At 48.8% G+C, this 19,933-nt stretch overlaps 2 protein-coding genes across 2 annotated transcripts in view; one reads left to right on the top strand and one right to left on the bottom strand.

Moving 5' to 3' along the window:
* LOC105277975 (A disintegrin and metalloproteinase with thrombospondin motifs 7) overlaps window positions 1–2,142 on the bottom strand; it is a 41,333-nt gene extending 39,191 nt beyond the window's left edge. Inside the window, exon 1 of the mRNA XM_011336740.3 lies at window positions 1,603–2,142. The gene's annotated coding sequence lies outside the window, so the exon portion shown is untranslated. The remainder of the gene's footprint in view (window positions 1–1,602) is intronic.
* A 4,206-nt stretch (window positions 2,143–6,348) lies between these two features.
* Window positions 6,349–19,675, top strand: LOC105278062 (A disintegrin and metalloproteinase with thrombospondin motifs 7). Its single transcript, XM_020031206.2, has 18 exons — window positions 6,349–8,587; window positions 8,907–9,285; window positions 11,014–11,179; window positions 11,489–11,793; window positions 11,898–12,022; window positions 12,094–12,240; window positions 12,555–12,701; window positions 13,200–13,347; window positions 13,820–13,915; window positions 14,540–14,749; window positions 15,266–15,502; window positions 16,356–16,479; window positions 16,569–16,695; window positions 16,912–17,032; window positions 17,461–17,604; window positions 17,698–17,816; window positions 18,329–18,498; window positions 18,735–19,675. Exons 1-18 carry the CDS (start codon window positions 8,475–8,477, stop codon window positions 19,328–19,330), a joined length of 3,474 nt encoding a protein of 1,157 aa, XP_019886765.2. The 5' UTR covers window positions 6,349–8,474; the 3' UTR covers window positions 19,331–19,675.
* The last annotated feature ends 258 nt before the right edge of the window (window positions 19,676–19,933 follow it).

The following is a 19,933-nucleotide window of genomic DNA, read 5'->3' as shown; positions in this document are numbered from 1 at the left end:
GTAAGATCGCAGATGATCCGTGACGCGCGATACATTTCCTCGGGCTACGCTTTCTGTCGTGCAGAAAAACAAGTCGGGCGACTTCGGGAGAATATAGCCGGCCGATACAAATCTCTCGATCGTCCTCCTCGTCATCATCATGGTCGTCATCGTTCGCGGAAAGTTATTAGCCTGATGAAAAATTACCCCGATGGAAGGCCAGATAGGGCACGCAGGTCGGATTAGATGCAACGTCAGGAGAATCGCCTGGCAGCTCTCGCAGATCCGCGAACCGCGACGACTCGATTACGCACGATTACTAATTACCGTCCGATCTCGTAACTCGGCCTCCAATAGCATCTGCTATTTTCCGTGAAATACGGTCACGGGGACGACGTTACGCGTTATCGGGCTAATAAAGCGTTACGAGCTCGCTCGAGGATCACTCGAGTGGATCGCGGCTCGCACAGTAACGCCGGTGTCTGTGATTTCCGTGCACGTTTCGCGCAAGCTGAAGGCGCGTATCGTAAATAAATCAGCGTTCGAGCCGTCGTCGTAATGGAAGGCCTGCTCCGGCCAGGCGCGATTCGCCCGTCGCGGATCCCCCCGTCGGAAAATTCACGAGCGCTTATTACGAGCGGCGTGCGAGGAGGCAACGTCGGACATCGTCGTTTACGTAATCCGCCACCGTCGAGATTTATGGACGGCGCGAGGCGTCGTTATCATTCCTTTTCGCGAGGCACTTTGGCGCGCCGACGACGAGAAAACGCGCGGCGGCTCCGAAGAGCCTCTCGGCCCGATTGGAGGCGCCGTGCGATTTTTATCCTCTCGTCCGACAATGAGACGCGAACCAGGCCGTTGTTGACGGCGTCCGACAATTTTCCACATAGCGAATCAGGCGATCGCACACGCGTAAAAATCTTTACGCTTAAGTGGCCCTGGAACTTGTTACGCTGCGAAAATGGATCCGCTCAGTCGTCCGCGCCGCAGTTAAGCGTTACCGAATCTTTTAATTGCATTCGCTTTCTTCAGCAGCGAAAGAGCGTGAATCATTTTCTCGCCACGCGTGAAAATGATTCAGAAGAATGTCCTCGCGACGCCACGTAGTCGACACGAAATGTTAATTGGTCACTTGAGAGATCGTCGTGATAAGGATGATGCTACGCTTCAAAGTTCGTGATATTGATCTGCATTGGTCAAAACATAGAAAGGTTGTATCAACAGCAGAACTAATATTTTCGAAAGCAAAAATCTACCTAGGCTCTCCGATCAATCGATAGAATTGAAAGAATGCACGCAGAGATGCATCGGAGAACGTGCGGCTGCTTCAGAGTCACTTCAGACGTCAATCAGACCTGATGCAGCGTTTTTGCGGACAATTGGCGTTGGAGCAACGAGCATCCAGCGCGCGTCCCGAATGCGATTTGTTCGTCTTCGAGTTAGAGTCAAAGATTCAAGTGCGCGAGCCGAATGCAGTGCGAAGCACGTGGCCGGGCTGTAACTCTGGTCAGGCCTCCATGGAAGTCGTAAGGTCCGGATAATGTGCTACATGACGCGATGTCGAGCCGGCGGCACTCTCGCTCGTAAATGCACGGGAAATCGCGACGTAAACCGGATACGTACCCATCAGTGGCGACCTCCGCGGCACGGCACGTGGCGGCACGTTTTCCGGAGCACCTGCGCTTGCACACGCTTTGGACACCTGGAAGATGCGCGCGCACTTCTTTACCACGACACCCCCGATATGTATTTCCAGCCGGAGCGGCGGATGCTGCACTGGCTCGTCTGCCAGTGGCTTGTCATCCAAGAGTTCACTTTTCCGGCGGAAGTAGAGATCACAGTGTCACGGAATCACACCAGGGCTGGAGGAGGGAAAAGAACCGAGAGAGACGGAAAGAGAGCAAAATGCAATAAAGAAAAGCAAAGAAGACTCCACAAATTCCGCATGAACAGAGGAAAGAGAACGGGACGAAAAAGGGACCGTCTACGGCGAGGAGCGGGGCGGGTTCCCAGGGGTATTGAGGGCGAGGAGGCGCGAAGGGAATCCGACGGTGACGCCGGGGATCGGAAAAGGGCGCAACGGAGAGGAGGAGAGGATAAGCGGATAGAACGCGGATGCCGGCCCGCGTTCGAGAAGTCGTGGGCACGATCGCCGTCACAACACTAGTGGCCTGGTACACTCTTCTGGTGGTACATACACACGGTCCGTCTCCCTGTCTCCCTCGCTTCTCTCTTTCTCCCTCTCGCCGTCTCTGTCCTTCCCCCTAGCTCTCTCGCGGACTCCTTCTGCACCGTACACGCCGCGTTTCCTCCCGGTGTGCACCACACCGTTGCAACTTGCGCGCGTGCAGCACGCACGCATACGCTTACGGCATACACACTCGCACTCCTGCATACGCACGCGTTCGTGCGTGTGCGTGCTCTCTCGCCTCTCTTTTTTCCGTTTTTTCCCCCTTTTTTTTCTTTTTCCGCCTCCTCTCTCGCGTTGCGTAGAAGGGAACGACAACTCGCGTTCCCTCCTCCTACTCTCGTTCGCGTCTCTCTCGCGGCCGCCCGCGAAAGCGCGCACCGCGACAGGGCGATCTACTAGGTGAGACTAGTTCCTCCACCCAGCCGTGGACCCGTTTTCTGTGCGCCTCTCTTTTTCCTTCGATCTCTCTCTCTCTCTCTTTCTCTCTCATCGTCATCGTCCGTTCGTCGGTCCATCTGTCCATCCGACCGGCCGACCGACCGTCCGCCTCGCCGTCTCCCTCTACTTATATTAGCCGCTCGTTCTTGGCGGCTCCTTCCTTCTCCGTCTCTCAGAACTCCTCTCGCACGCCTCCGAGAGGATTCTTCCTGATTTGACGAGCACCTACGGAGAACGGCGCGTTCTCGCTTCCAACTCGCCGCATCTCGGATTCTGCGGGACGGACCGCGCGGACGGGGGACGCGCTCGCTGCCTTCGGCAGTCATCGTGGAGACAACGAGGAAAGAGTGAATTGCAACGTTCAGCTAAAACGCCTTCATTCATCATTTCCGAGAGCGTAATTCCGCGACGCTCGCGCGCGCCTCCGCTTCGTCATCGCTCGAATAGGAAATTTGCATGCGTCTTGATGCTTGGCATGTTCGACGGGCAGTTCGAACTAGCAGTTTCCTCGCGATTCCGTCGCGAGTGTCTCCTTTATTGGCACGACGTTCTGTCCCTTCTTACGTCAGAGGACACGCAAGAGGATGCTACGTGAGTTTACGAGCTCTTATGACACGCTCCGCCGATCCTTTCGGATTAATTGCGCGATATCCGTTTTATCCTCTCGGCGGGACCATTAAGCCGATACAGCCGGTAATACTTTTTCCAGACAACGGCAATAAAAAAATCTCGTAGCAGCAGCAGCAGGGCCAGGAGTACGCGTCTGTGGGAGATATAGAGATCTCAGCGAAATTAATTTCACCGTCACGTCGCTAAGTCCAACTTTGTTTTCGTTGCTCTCTTTCGTTTTTTTCCCGGAAGAAAAATCTATGGATTAATGTTTTTTCTTCTGTTCAGGCCAAAGTCGGTTTAACGTAAGGATGAACGGATCAGAGAGGAGGGAAACTTGTAACACAGATAAGCAATATTCGTGAGGAGATGTTCAAACGCCGGCAGAGAATTGTATTCCTATTTTTCTTCCCTTTTTCACGTTACTGTTTGCGTAACGTGCTCCATGTAAGATTCTCTTTCGCTCCCCTTATTCAATTTCGTTCTTACGTCCCGTGTATATTTAATCTGTGAATCGAGATTGGAGCGGAGCACGAAGAAAGGGCAGACGAGGCGTGATATCGCAGGATCGCGTCTATCTTGCCTGACACGCGTTTCCACTCCGGGACCCGATACTCCAATATGCATGCGGCGTCGGCTATTTCTTTCTTCCTCAGACAGTGATAAATTTATCGTTACGTTCATTCTTAATCCGCTCGCTCCCTTCCCCCCCCCGCCCCTCTTCATACTCCCGTCTTATTCTCACGGAGGGATCCGCTCCGATTTCGCAAGCGGTCCCAAGGTACTCGCCGGCGATCTCCGACGGATTGTATCTCTCCTCATTGAGTTCGCTCGACCGAAATCGAGCCCATCGGCATCCCACGCGCAAAGGAGCTCCGACGTGTAACGCCGAAATGGGAAGTGAGGTGGGATCGCACGTGTACAGCATCGCGGAGAGGCCGAAGATGTCGGCGGGATTATATACGAAAGCGAGAGGAGTGAGATCTCCCGCTAAGGCAGCCGAAACGCGCGGCAAACTTTGCTCTGCCTTGCTGCCTTCGGGAAGATAGTTCTTTTTACGAGCATTAAACGAGAGGTGGACGTGCACGACGATGCTGGTGCCGCGTCGGAGAATCAAGTCCTCGGTTCGATGAAACGCATCCGTGCGTATAACGAATGAAAAAAAATCCGTGCAGCGTCTATTATCGAAGCCGCGTGCGTATGTTTTATGTTAATCGATTAAACGCGAACATCAGGGAGATATCTCGCGAGTAATCGACGTAGCACAGTATACGTATTTATATAAAAGGAGGACGAGGAGGAGAAGATGTAGAGAGCTCGCACGTCTAGGATATCGCGGACATATCGCTCTCGAGAATTCTTATCGTTTACTTTGAAGTCGTTTGATGCGAGCGCAAGACACGCGGATAGAAAGTACTTTTACTGCTTTTAACTGCGCTTCTATGCGCGATCGCGTGATACGCGATTTATCAATTTACGCGCACAGATACTGTATTATCGCCGCGCCACCTGATCTTGTCCGGCGCAGCTGCCGGTCTGTAGCCGAAGGCCGCGTGGCGATGGATTTGAAAATCCACGAGTGGACAGGCAACCCACGCGACTCGGCACTCGTAGGACGTGCGAATAGCTACCTGCTTATTATCAAGAAAGTCGTTGAAGCCGTATATCTTCCGCAGACAATTAATTCTCCGTCCGGTATCGTCGCAGACGCATGAAGCTCCTGTGGATCCGTCGTCGTCGCGGAATCGTGTCACGGATTTTCAGTAATCATGTCGGATTTAGCCGAGATTCGAATCGCGGCGGCTTTACCTTAACGCGCGAATACGGGCAAGACGAGTCGTACGGTCGAAGTCGCGAGATCGATCAGCGAGCGAAGCGGATAATTTAGCTTCGCGGATGAGCGATAAGTCCGGTTGCTGCACGAAGATCTCTTAACACTGGCCTTCTGTGCCTCGCGATTTGCACGGCGCTTATACCCGGTGGCTCGATGGTATCGCGGCTTCATCGTATTATTCATGAGGTTACAGAGGAAGAGCCGTGTGCCGTGCTCCGCGGTACCGATATTATTGCTGATGGTTACCATCTCCGGCAAAGCGACGACGATGTCTCGATGTCGTTTGCGAGTACCGAGAGCACCGAGAGACGCGGGGACCACCCACTCTATTCGCGGCGGATGTCGTTTTTGTGCTGTCCAGGCAAAACTTGACCGTCCGCGCGCGCTCCGAGACCGTGTCTGTCCTTCGTGTATGACAAACGATCGGCCGTAACGTTGAATTAACTCTACCGACCGGTCGGTGCGCGTTTGATTAAGCCTACCGGAGCGTATCCGCCAAGATGCATCGAGTCTCCATTCATGTGCACCGAGCATTCGGTATTCAACGGACGTGTACAGTGCTACGTGGGCGGTCACGTGACAGTACTAATTTCGATTTGGCGATTTGGCGAGGAACGCTGAAGACGTTCACGAACGGTCGTGAAACAATCTCCGGAGCTGATGAGCCAGAGTACCACAATCAGCAATCGCCAACGCAAACAACCAAGTCAGAACATTGGTCGAGTGAACCAATTCGAGTTTCACTCGCGGTATGCGCCTTCTTTCTTCGCTTCGTGACTGTCGTCGTAATTCGTCAAGGTAGCAAAGTAGAAGCAACATTGTTGCTTGGCCACGAGCACCATTTAAATCGCCCACGGAAGAGACTAGACTCCGTGTCTCTAGAGACTAGAGTCCGTGACTCTCATTCCATGTCGCGCGCGGCCGCGCCCCGGTGTCATATAAACAGGAATTAGGCAGGATTCCTGCGGGGGGAGGAAGCTCGTCAGGATACTAGAGAGTAGAGATTAGAGAATCTCTTCACTTCTCCGCTGGACAACTCGCTTATGCAAAACCTGCGAGTTACGACCGTAAATAACGGCCGACTGCCGAGCGCGCAACGTTCGTTCGACGCGACAAACGCGCTTGTCGTCGGTCGTTTAACGTCGCCGATACGAGGACGACTCGTAAGCCTGTACAAAACGAATACGTAATCTCGTGGCCGTGACTCCCGACACTTTGACGTGCCATCGCGCGCTTTCCGTCCGGCTATCGCCGGCGCCGGCGACGTCCCGACGACGGGGCCCGACCGGCGCCGCCTCGAGGCACCACGGCGCCGTGGTCACGGGCGTCATCCCTAGATGCCGGGCCCCGGCAATTTAGCACGTTCTTTTTTCTCCCCTGTGGCGCTCTTCGCTCGCAGGTAGGTCCTTAATTATCCGACCGGCCAACGACCGGTTGTCATCGACAGCCGGAGTGATGAGCGCGAGTGGACCACCCGCAGCCTCCCATCCGCGCCGTTTCATCCGAGTGGGCGAGTACACCATATCCGCGGGGTTGACTTCGCAGCGCGAAAGTCCACGTAGAGAGTAACGGGTGAGAGAGGCGGAGGACAGAGGTGAATACTATGTATTTACGTGCATTGGGCGGCTCATAGAGCGTGCAACGTAGTCGGGAGGATAAAACGTGTACGCGCCGTACGCGCACATACCCGATAATAACGAAAAATAGACGGAGAGAAGATATTGCAGGAGGTAGCCTCCAATGATTAGGAATGAACGGATAAAAGCCCGATATTATGCACGTGGTCTCACGTAACTCTCGTACAATGTGGCTCTTGTATCGGCGCATCGAGGTATCCTCGAGATAAAGAGTAAATTACAGACGCGGATAGTGATGAGAGCTTATCGCGGTGCATTTTAGTGCAATGCAAAAGCAGACAGACCGCCGCTGCTGTTGCCGCTCTGACGTGTGATTGCTTTGCGAGCGATCAGTGGACCTGAGAATTTTTAACGTCCACGTTTATGGACTCTCGCCGATTATACGATACCATCCTCCGTAATTTATTCATTGTCCTCACCGGATAGCTGTTGCAATTGTTGATCGATGGCGCCGCTGATTCGAGCTGGCCGGTCGCATCGTTTAATTTATTCATCGACCTCGCGCTCTCTTTCTCTCCCTTTCCCCGGCCTGGAAATTTACGACGGTATTATTATGGTTTTTATATGCAGAATCATCGATTACCCATGCATCGTTCTTTTACCGATTCTCGCGCAGGTAACGGAGCGGCGTCTGATGGTGGATGCGTTCTGATTTACTGTCTGCTTCGAGAGCTTGAACGGATAACAAGGCACCGATTGTTCTTGCTCGTTTGACGTGGCCGAAAAAATCAACTAAGATCAAACTATTGGGTCTCTCTCGGGGACCGACTCGGTCCATATTTGGTCCGGTTCGGGCATTGCCGTACACAGACACTGCACGGGTGCATCCGAGAGCCTTGAAACAGTTAAAAACGTCTTGAAGCTTTTCTTGATACTGGCAATATTCTTGTTTCTTTTTTTCATGATTAATACGCTAAATTAGATGCAACAAGTGATATTATGCCTTACATAAAATGCGACTATCCTTTTTTCCGTGAAAAATCTGAATGCTGTTACTACGAAATCATCCATGAGAATTTTCAGATTTCAATTTGTCCGTTGCCGCACGCACCGTTTTTCCGATAACGCGGTCTCGTGTTCGAGATAGTGTGCCAAATTAGGATCGGATAGGTAACATAACGAGCACACGATATCGAATATCGTACCGGAAAACCGAAGGTCGTTTTCGGCTGATGCTCGTTTAAGAATCGCTCGCTCGAATGAATGCAATTTTCGCATGTTCCTTAACTTGTATTCATTACTTTAATTAAATTAACTATGAGATTATTATTAATTTTAATACAGTATTTTAATCCTATTTTATAATGTTATTTTAATATGATTTTATACAATCATTTTAATTTTATACGATATTTGTTACACAGTAAGGTTGACTCGTGTAAAATAATGCGAATCATAATATTGTAATATATCTTTTTGCCCATGAGAGGAAATAGGGGTCAGATCGGATGACGAACCATATTTTCAGTTTAAATTAATATCTCATTAGGTATCGTGTGATACTCTTTCTCTCTCTCTCTTGGATTATCTCATCGCAATAACTGTTATGTACGCGGCGATGTCCTATCAGAATATTAATTTATTATTGAATTAATAATAATTTTGGAGTTGTCATTATAATTTTAATTAGATTATAGATATAATTCGTCAAATCGATGCGTGAATAATTATTCGTTTCTGGTGAACGTGGCAACAACGAGCGTACGTTTACGCTCGCTCGAAAAGAGATTTGTTCTTCTGCTGTTTATTTGGCAATTTCAAGCATGTAATATGTATTCTGCGCGTAATGACCGTAATGACCGTATTGCTGACAATTTTGATGTTTTTTGTGGTGGCGGCTGTTGATGGTGGCCTGCTCGAAAAATACGCCAACGCGCCCGGGAACGTGTATCACGGTAGGTGAGTGCACTCGCATATTTTCCGCCATGTTTCGTGAAACTGAATCCTCGTGTCAGACTTTTGACTAACTACGACGGAGATGAGCAATGAATTAGATTCATACATTTTTCAAAGTGACAGAAACGGAAAACGGTGCGTATTCACTGACTTGAGAGAAAGATAATTATAAATACCGTATAAAATACAAGAATAAAATGAGACATACCTGTATAACGATATAGCAATCGTGGAAAATTTTGTAATACGCGTCGCAATTTCGTCCTTCGTCGTCGTCATCGTTGCCACTATCGATGACAATTAACTTGAACGAATCATTCAGATACACGCGAGACGTTCATGGATCAGAACTCCTGATACCGAGGCGGGTGCTCGAGGACGGTAGCTTCAGCACGTATTCTCTGCCAAATTTCTATAACCACCGTGAGATCGGCGAGCGCGGCAAGCGATCCCCTGGGTCGGCCGTCGATAAATTGCACCTGGTGCTACCCTTCAACGGAATCGATCACCATGTGGAGCTTAGCCCGTACCATGAATTCATCTCGCCCGACATGGTGGTGGAAACACGGGGCGCTGGGATCTCCACTGATCTGAATGAGGGCTTGAGATTCAGAAGGGCATCCGATCAGCAGTGTCACTATCGCGGCCACGTTCGGGGCCATCATCACTCCAGGGCGGCTTTGTCTTTGTGTAACGGCGTGGTTGGTACATCACGGTATCCCTTTTAGACTATATATATATATGTTATGGGAATCCGCTTAGGGATCGAACTCGGAAAAATGCATCAACGTTTTGAGTAGTTCAGTAAAAGCTCTAGATGTGCACAATATGTCTGAATTGACGGAATTGACGGAATTGACATTATCAATGTGCTTATGCGTTTCTTCGCGAGATAAAGTAATTAGTCAGTGTTGACTTGAAGTATGAGTATCAGTATCACGCTTATCGATTACATCAATTATTAATAATGTATCGAGTTGATTAGAGTTCAATCACATTTATGGATCGTTAGATAACGTGTTTCGGATCGCGGTTTTTAATCTTCATCCGCACGTTTCGCGTGGATTATTGTTAATTTTGACGAGTATTTGCCGCTGGAGGTAGAGCAGAATTTCGAAGTGGCTGCGAGCGTGCCTGGTGCGCATAATGCGTTCCGTGGATTCCTTCGGGACGTTAGCGTTAACGAAGCGAGAAGAGAATCGAGGGTGCAGTCAAACGGATATTGCACAAGAGTTGTGCGCCGGTACATTTATGCAGTCTATCGAAATCGCGGAATCGACATGAGCATCGCAACAGTTTCTTATATTCACATCATCATCAGAAACTCTGCAAATATTAATTTTCCTTAATGGCAAATTTTAATCATGTTTTATACCGTTTGCATTCTCAGCTTACTTCGCAGTCACAACGAAAATACGTACAGGTACTCTCACAGGTGCGTAAATCAACTTTGACTAATTACTTATTTAAAATTGTTATAAACAAGATTCTAGAGTAGATGGGTGTGGTGCCGCCTTCGTCCTTTCAATCCGAAATTTACGATCAACACGACCATTGCCAGGCAATTCACATGCAAATGCAATTAAATCAATATGCATGTTCCTAAGTGCGTAATAAGAGACTCGGTCAGCCTCGAGTGCGACCTGCAAGTACGCTGCGAAACACGCGCGCGCGTAATGCGTCGACACTCGATCGGCGCAACAACGACGCAGTGTTCATTGTGGCTATGGCACTGCACTTTGGTCGGATTGCATTGCCGGTTTGATCGCGCAACGGCTTTTCCCGGATAGCGGCAGCATAGAACGAGCGGTTGCACAAATCGAGCGACAACTGCAAGCGCGGCAACGGTCCTTAGTCCCACAAAGTAAATCTTTCAATTGCATTAGAAAGTCGGAATTTCTGTGACGTTAGAGAATCGCTGAACGTTTCTGAGCGAAACACGGTTTCGACTGAAATGTCACGTAAAATGTGAGAAGTCTGGCCTTTTCTGACGTGCACGACGCCGGCGAGCAGCTCTATCAATCTCTCTATGACATTTTCGATGTATTATAATTTGTATTTATATCACATTGAGCGCATCTTTCCCTGTCTCTGCGCAAAATTCCACGTCTGACATAACTCACGATTGAAAGATTGAAATCTAATAATCCGATCAGGCGAAGAAGCCTCCATTAATATAGTCCTCCATTCCTCGGCGTACGAGAAAGGAACTGCGTTTACGATATATAGTAGCGTCTCGATGTATGGAACTTCATGCGTTGATCATAATGAGAATCGTTCTTTAATGTATGCGATCGGAGAATCTCGCGATCTCACGAAGCTTTACATCAGCCGCGTACTAATACGCCATATTGCGAATTGCGTGCCGATATTTTATTTCCTATCGCCATTATTATCGCGGCAACGTGTGACACACCTCTCGTGCACAGGCCGGTTACGTGCAGACTGATCATGGACGGTACTTCATCGAGCCAGTGTATCAGGCGGAACCTGAGGCGGACGGCCAGCACGTTCACATAGTTTACAAGCGGGAAGCGCCACACGAGAAGAATAGTCGAACCGATGCCGTATCGAAGAGACACTGCGGGACCAGCGGTCAGTCCAAAAGACACTATTCTTTTCTTTAATAATTATGCGGTCCATAAAGGTGAGGAATTATTGCTTACGTGTTACGCCAAGATTTCTCGTTTGTACCTAATAGAGTAATTCCGAACGAAACTGGGAGTTGTTAATATCCCATCGTTTGTCACTTTAACGTTTCACTTTAACTCGAGGCGGCGCAGCTCCCAGCCGGTGTCGCGTGGACATTTATTATGCAGCGTAACGCGAGAGGATTTCGCATAGTTACGGGCAAGTGACAAATAGTGGCGCGTAGTTTGCGGAAGCTCATTCCCGCCTTAACAGACAACTGGGAGTCGGCCTGGGCAGAGCAGCTGGCTAAAAGGCAGATGCGACTAATGGAAAATGATTCTCTGGCCACGAGACGCGATGCCGAAATATTCGCGGGCACGCACAGCATACATCGGTACATTGAGATCGGACTGATCGCTGATCGCCGGTTCCTCGACTTCCACAACAGCAGCGATTACGAGCAGTACCTCCTGACAGTCATGAACATGGTGGCGGACTTTTATCACGACAACTCCGTCGGGAATCAAATAGACGTCGTTCTGGTGCGCGTGATATACCTGGAGAAAGAGAAGGAGGAGGTAACGTGTGGAAAATGCAGACGCCTTACAAAAATTGCTGCATAAATCCAGTTAATAAACAAAAGTCAAGTATGAGGTTATCGAAACTCGATGCGTGCTCGTAGATAGACTTACTCATTAGCCCGGCAGCCGAGAACACGTTGGAGAGTTTCGCGAAGTGGGCGGAGAAGATGAATCCGAAGGATGACACGCATCCGAATCATTTTGATATCGGCGTGTTGGTTACGCGGTAATTTTCCTACGTCGACCACTGATTGTCGCAAAGACTCGCGTGTCTGTAACTCGCCCGTGTGCCTGCAGGTACGACATTTGCTCGGAGGAGGTCAATTGCGATCTGATGGGCCTGGCTCACGTCGCCGCGGCCTGCGACTCGGCAAAGGCCGCTTGCATTAACGAAGACAGTGGACTCTTGCTCGGCATCGTGATTGCCCACGAAGTTGGTCACGTGTACTGTCCATGCGTTTCAATCAGAATTACGTATGCGTTTGCACGTGCGACGTCCTCAGGAAATAGCACGAGTGCTAAACTATAAAACCGCGTGTCTGTAAAGATGAAAAAAAATGTTAGCAGATAGAAGTAGACTTTCCGTTTGAGAGGAAGTACTTTGTTCTTGCAATGATACTACTCATGCATTAATTCCTACGGACATCCCACGGGCAGTTCTCGCGACGCGATAACGCGACGCGAGATTTCAGCATCTCATATTTTCACATGAAACTGTCTAATCAAAGAATAGCGGCTATGAAAACGTTGCTTTATAGGATGGGCTGTTCGCACGACGAGCCCGAGACTAGCGGATGCCCATCGCAGGACACGGATGATAGCTACTTTATTATGTCCCCTATCGTCTTCTTATACACCATCAGATGGTCGAGCTGCAGCAGGAGATTTATAACAGCTTTTCTCGAGTAAATTGAGTTGGGGCGCGCATAAGTAATGGCCGTTTTTGATTATGCAATGATGCACAGCTTTATGCAAATGCATGGCACGTTCAACGTACTTCTGTGAAAATATTATTCCATCATAAATATATGGGGGATTTATGTTTAATTGGTCAATATTAATTCCCGCCACGGGATACTTTTATATTTATCGTCGATTTCATCGACTAATTACCTCGTGACACTATCGTCCAATTGCACGTACGGTAGAATTAATCTTGAATCTATAATCCGTTGAATAAATTTGTAATGATAAAGCATTAAAAGACTTCGCTCAACGTGTATCGTGAATTAAATTATTAATCAGAACGTCCATCGAAAACTGATCACTGAAGTTTATTTACAAAAACGGTCATTATGTACCTAGACAAAGAGGATTACCTTGGAACAATATTTTAATTTTGAAACAAACAAATCGAAATATATCACTTACAATTTATTTTATGAAATCTCTCCATGGACAAGGAGCGGGCTGGGCGATTGTTTGAACGACAATCCGAGAAATCCTCCGGAGAAACTAAAGTACCCGAAGATGTTGCCAGGTGCGATGTACGACGCCGACTTCCAATGCGACCTGACATTTCCTGGCTCAAAATCGTGCCCGCAGCCTCAAGTAAAATTTTCTTCTGAATTATAATCGCATTTTCGAATCTTCCCAGTGCAATTAACGCAATCTACCATTTAGCGAGATCACGTTCTTCATTGAAATCGATCATTTTATATAACGGTGTCATCCATCTGCGCGTTTCGTCCGTCAATCACTCGCGCTGGAAATGCGAAGCGGCCTTTATTAATCGCTTGTCGTTTGCCCGGACGAGGTTTATGCTTGATTATCCTTCGCACTTCTGGTCGCAGTGTCGGGGGATACTCGCGTACCGAATAAATCATCGGGCGGGACATTACGTACGGTCGCGCGAACGTTTGTCTCTGTCGGCATTAGTTGGCTTTCGGAGTTGCGCGGCGCCGTTTAACAAAGCGACAGTTCGATACCGCTCGGAGATTGTGCACACCCTCGCGCTTCGACTCCTCGGAACGCTAATCTGATTAGACCCAGGCTGCTCGCGACGACCGCGTCTATATTTCAGGCGAGCGGCTGCGAGACCCTATGGTGTTTGACCAACACGAGCTGCTACTCCTTGGGGGCGCCTAAGGCCGACGGAACCAAGTGTGGCGAGAACAAGGTGTGCGCCGGCCGGGAACCTGTTCCTAACGGCGAGATATATCCCCAGCGCGGATTATTTAACGGCCGCTAAGTGTTGTTGTTTATGCATCCGCAGATATGCAGATCCGGCGGCGTAAATAATGACGTCGCTGCAAGGTGGCATTAATTATCGTGCGTACGAACGTTCAAATCGCGCGAATTGCGCTCGCATCGAAAGTTATTTGCGAGGCGCGGCTCGCGTCCCGGAACGCCGTCGGAAATGTAGCGGAATAAAAGGGCATCTCTGCCTCTTCTCCTTCTCTCATTCCTCTCCCCTCTCGCCGCGCGCAGCGAGAGATTTATTAAACGACGCGTTTTCCTCGCGCGTCGTTCCTTGCGAAATGTAGATTTCGTCGCCTTCGGCGCGCTCGCGAGCAACGGCGGACGTAGATTTAATCGCGCCGTGGAAATAAATTGAAGTGTCAGGAAACTTCTAGCGCGCGCGAGCGAACGAGCCACCCTCCGCGCGCGCGCGCGCTGGAAATTGGTATTCGCGCGAGGGCGTGAGAGGAGAGTAGCCCGCGAGAGACATATTGCATTCTTCTAACCCGCGGGACAAAGGTAATATAAAGCACGTTGTTGCGTGTCCATGTGCACTATTTAGTGGTGCATCCATAAGAAATGCGTGGACGTGGGCACTCGACCGGCCGCACGAGACGGTGGATGGGGCGCATGGGGCCCCGTAGGAGAGTGCAGCAGGACCTGCGGCGGCGGCGTCAAGTACTCTGAGAGAGAATGCGACCAGCCGACACCGGCAAACGGTGGTAGATACTGCATCGGCGAGAGAAAGAAAATCTTCACTTGCAACACTATGGTAAATCGCGGTCTTTCGTTGCTCTCGTCGTAAGCCGCAAAAGCTACTCTGCGCGAGCGAGCTTTAACAATCGCGAGTTCCGTTTTGCCACGACGCTTCGCGTAATCACTTGTAATAGCTATTTCGACGGTAGCTTTTCGTGTCAGTGAGCGAATAACGCGTTCCACGCTGTACACGTACGTACTCTCTATTTTATTCTCATTATCGCAGCGGGCCGACAGCGTCGCGTCATCGTGCGATTTTTCCACTTCTGGACAGTGAGATAATACACCGAGATAATACATGGTAATGGGAGAACGCAGTACCGCCGCAAATTCAGTTCGAGAGCACGAGAGCAAGAGACTTTGTCATCGCCGAGCTTTCTCCGGTGACGCAGCTCGCTCTCGAACGTTTTAATTCTTTTTGGTCGCGCGACGACCCTCCGCGCTGTCGCAATTTTCCCGCCCCGGTATACCCGCGCGGAATTTCGTCGCTTAACGCTCGCCACGTAACGGCGTTTCGTGCTAAATTGTGCAGCCCTGCGACCCGACGAAACCGCCGTACCGCGCGGTGCAGTGCTCGGAACACGACAACGAGGAGATCCTGACGGACGGGCTTCATCAATGGAAGCCGTACATGGACCCGAAATTAGAAACCTGCGCGCTCTACTGCATCAACGAGCAGCACACCTACGTGAAGATCTCGCCCACGGCGAACGACTCGACACCCTGCAAGCCCGGGACCAACTACATGTGCCTCTCCGGAACGTGCAGGGTGCGAAATCGTAACTTTTTTGAAATCTACTTGCCAAAAATCTATCCTAGATACTCGCGCTAGGATCGCTGTTCTGATAAATTATTCTCAGTCGTCATGTCCTATCGATTTGCCTCGCACGTTCATCTCCTGCTCGAGACGCTCATATCTATGATATATTGACGGATTTATTAACAAAGATGTAGAAATTAGAAAAATTTTTAAGATCATAATTATTTTGCAAGATATTTTAACACAGAAAATCTCAGAATGTAGGAATACCTCAAGAAGTTCGAAATTCTTATTTGCCTAAAAGTATGTTCACGAATATCATATATTTACAACATAAAGCACAAATGTGGACGTAATGAAATTAGCAATGGACTGGTGATAATTAATAGGACGCATGTTAAATACTTGCTCGTTGGTGACTAGCTTCGCGTTAGTCGGTCCGGCCAACAATTGAATTTGGTGGTAAGGCTCTTCGTATTAATGGGCGCGGTTGTAATTACTTCGTTCGTGGTTACCGTAATCTACCGTTAATTAACGATATAAATTTGCCGGAGAAGCGCATGTAATGCATTACTCGTATAACGAAAGACTTGACGCATAAAAGAGACAGCGAGCGCTATGAATAAAATTTACAATGGACGATATCTTTCCCCCTAAATAATTTGTATGTCTCGTTCGAGAAGTACAAAGGAAAGTACTCTGCTTACGAAGAGCTCTTAAAGGAAACATCAGCTTTCGCAAAGTCGTTTTAACAGAACGAATCCGGCATAGTTGTTTCGCGCGTGAAACGAATATGGCATTTATGATTCTCGTTATACCAAGTATCTCCACCGGTTCAAACGAGTTGTTCTTCGCACTGCAGAAAGTCGGATGCGACTGGGTGATCGACTCGGATGCGATCGAGGATAAGTGCGGCGTCTGCAAGGGTGACGGGACGAGGTGCAGTCCAGTGGAGGGCGAGTACACTGACACGGTGACAAAGAGTGGTAAAATTTTAGTGGATTACGCCCACGACCCGCGAAACGGGTAGTTCCTTACTCCGCTGCGATACACCGACATACGTCTCTCTTTACAGCGTATGTGAAGATCGTGACAATTTCGAAGGGAGCTCGCAGCATCCATGTATCCGAGAGGAAATCCAGTGAGAACATGCTGGCCGTGAGCCTCGAGAAAGATAAAACGTACTGCCTCAATGATGACAAGTGAGCTTTCGCAAATTCCGCGCGGCCCGTTTCCTCTTTTCTGGTTCTCTGGTCTGTTTTCCGTTTCCCTTCCTCCATCGTTTTCCAGCGTCGATAGCGACGCGAACGTCCCGGGAAAAATTGATACGCGCGGACATACATTCGTAACGATGATAAAAACGTGGCGCATTTTTACGACGATTTTACGACGACGCTCGTTGTCGTGTGTACGTGCAGCCAAGAGTATAGGAGCGGAGATTACGAGTGCGCTGGAACGATGATTATCTACACGCATCCGGAGCCGGACAAGGAAGTGGTGGAAATGAAGGGTCCGATATCCGAGGATATCGAGATACAAGTACGTCGCCGTTCGCTTTTCTCACCGAGTACCTCGATATAATATCGCGCGCGATGCAATTATTGGTTTTGCGCGAATAATCTACCGTGCAGAAACCCGATATTGCTAATGTGCCTTTTTACTCCGTCTCTCGTGCACTCTCTCGTTTCTGCAGTGGATTTATTTATTATATCTCCCCGTACAATCGCGCGAGCATTTTATTTCACTTTCGCATTCTTTAATCGATACTTTTATTAACGATAAAAGAACGGCGTTATTGATACTCGAATAACAGACGAAGGAAGATTACGTGTCGCTCGAGTTATTGTTTAATTAACATTCTATAACATTCATTAATTTTAACATCGCATTCCTCGCTCGAGTAGCAAGTGTTTATTATACCATTTTATTGATTGCATTTGTCCATCCAACGACTGTGAATATTTCAGTACGCATTCTTCAATCCTCAAGACAATCCTGGGATACACTACAAATACTACGTAGAATCGACCAATGTGTCGTACGTACCCAAGTACATGTGGGACTTTATCGAGTGGTCAGAGTGCAGCGCTAAGTGCGACGGTGGCACGATGGTAATTTATGTGACAACGTTACACGCGCGCGAGTTTAACGCGACCGCGAATGTGACCGCTTTTATGCGACGGACGTGTCATCGGTTTGCACAGATATCCGAAGCGTCCTGCATCGAGCAGCAGGGCGGCCGAGTGACGCCCAACTTCTGCGACGGGATACCACGTCCGGAAGCGAAGAGCCGCATCTGCAATCAGGCCCCTTGTCCCGCAAAGTGAGTCGCAAGTTCCAGACGTCGCAAGTTCCCGCGGAATATCGGACGTCGAAGTGTAGACAATGCGACGTTATTTCGCGCGGTAAAATAATTTGGTCGGAACGGTAACGTTTAAGTTAGTGATCAAGTAAGACGTGCACATCATGCAATTTTATCATAATATTTTATCGTACAAATTCGCAACCTTTCCGGTTAGTGTCACGTAACAAGAATTTGCAGAACGTCTTTTATTTCGCATTGATAGAGAAATAAGAGTCTGTTGTGCCGAACGACTGAAATAGCGGCGATAAAAATCCCTCAACGCCGTCGGCTTTCGTCGCTCTTCGATCGATCTTAGTTCCTTCTTTAACGATGACGTAGTTGTGCGCACCTCTATGGCCTCATACGTTCGTCGATAAATAAGATGTTAACTCAGCGTCGCATAAACATCACTCTGCCGTTTCACGCGTACATTAATGTCCGCGCAACGACGTAAAACAAATAAATCCATGTCGTCGGTCGATCGATCGTAGATGGCGAGTAAGCCAGTGGAGTAAATGCAACGCCTGTGACGGCAAGAAGGGCACGAAGTACCGCAAGGTCCAGTGCATACGATCAAGTGCACGACCAGGCGAGGACGATGTGCAGGCGAATCTGGATGCATGCAGAGGCCGCGTGCCGAAGCAGAAGGAGGAATGCATAGGTACACTGCTGACGATCCACGTTTTTAGCATTTCCGACGTAATCTGGATTAGCTATCCTATCGGCGATCATCATTTGATATCCATGGATAGACAATGCAGTTTGTTATTGTATAAATATAAAAATCATCATAAATCTCATAAATATAAAAACGTAAAATACCCACGAATCGATAAATAGCCTTCAATAGTTGATGATTCACAAAGACGAAAAATGTTCACGATGTACTCGTATCAGGTACTAGACCCTGTCGAATGATGTGTCCCAAGAGAACCCGAAAGTCCGATGACCAGGAACTCGCGGATGCAAACGAGAGGGTGATCAGCTTATCTCCGGACGATCAGCGGAGGATGATTGACAGATTCGTCGATCTTGGTCTGGCACGTTATCTGGATAAGAGCCGCGACAGGTCGCGCGAGCTTGAAGATACCAGCACAGCCCGGGACTTCCGGCAACTCCTTTACGACTCGACGATGACAAACGAGGACAAGCGTAAGCGCACCTGCGAGGCAGGGGAGCGATTCACCACGCTGAAGCCGGGATCCGTCATCAAGGATTCGATACCCATCCAGAACATAGTACTGCTCCAGGCGCCGTACATGGACGAGTCCCTCCAGGCTAATCTGTCGGACAAGGCGTTCCAGGAAGCCGGCGATCTCGTCGGCGTCGGTATCGATACTAGCCAGCAGAAGGTCTACAAGGGGGTTCAGGCGATTCGGCTTATGGAACAACTGGCCCATCATAATCTGACCACGAAGCCGCGCGCCATTTCCAGCAAAGGGACTGAGAAGCTTAACTCGTCGGTGGAAACCACATTAGAAAGGAGACGTTGAACGAGAATGAGGAATGAAACGTCAACGTCATAACTTGTTACCTTTGCATTCAGTTATCATCTATGCATAAGTTTCGGAAATATATAAATTTTTAGACGTGCGTTTAAGTGTAAAGAATATGAATATTCACATATGAATTGTAGAGTTAATATTAGGATTTTGTACATCCCATTGTACTTTATTTATGAGACGCTGTTTTGCTGAATCGTCTCTTCGTCTCATCTCACGATGTAATTGAAAGAAGACTGCCTAATAAAAGCTGTAACAACGTGACACGAAAAATCGCGCGCGTGCAACGAACGGTAGAATATCATTGAACGACACGCGATACCATTATCGTTTCGCAACATTCAGCAGACGGACGACGACGTTCATATTACGGAACGCACGTGGAACAAATACAGACTTAAGATTGATGACTCTGCGTATTCTTTTTTTGCTGCTTGATCTTTATTAGGACGAGAAAATGTCGCGCGCCAGACGTTCCCCAACGATATAATGGGACACTGAGGACATTAAGGGAAGAGGGCAGAACGTCTGCAATCTTGGATCGTTACAAAGTATCGCTCCCGTCATAATAACTTGCAAATGGTGAATCTTGAA

This window comes from Ooceraea biroi, chromosome 1, assembly GCF_003672135.1.
Source record: "Ooceraea biroi isolate clonal line C1 chromosome 1, Obir_v5.4, whole genome shotgun sequence".
NCBI lineage: Eukaryota > Metazoa > Arthropoda > Insecta > Hymenoptera > Formicidae > Ooceraea > Ooceraea biroi.
This window is presented reverse-complemented; position numbering and strand designations above follow the sequence as displayed.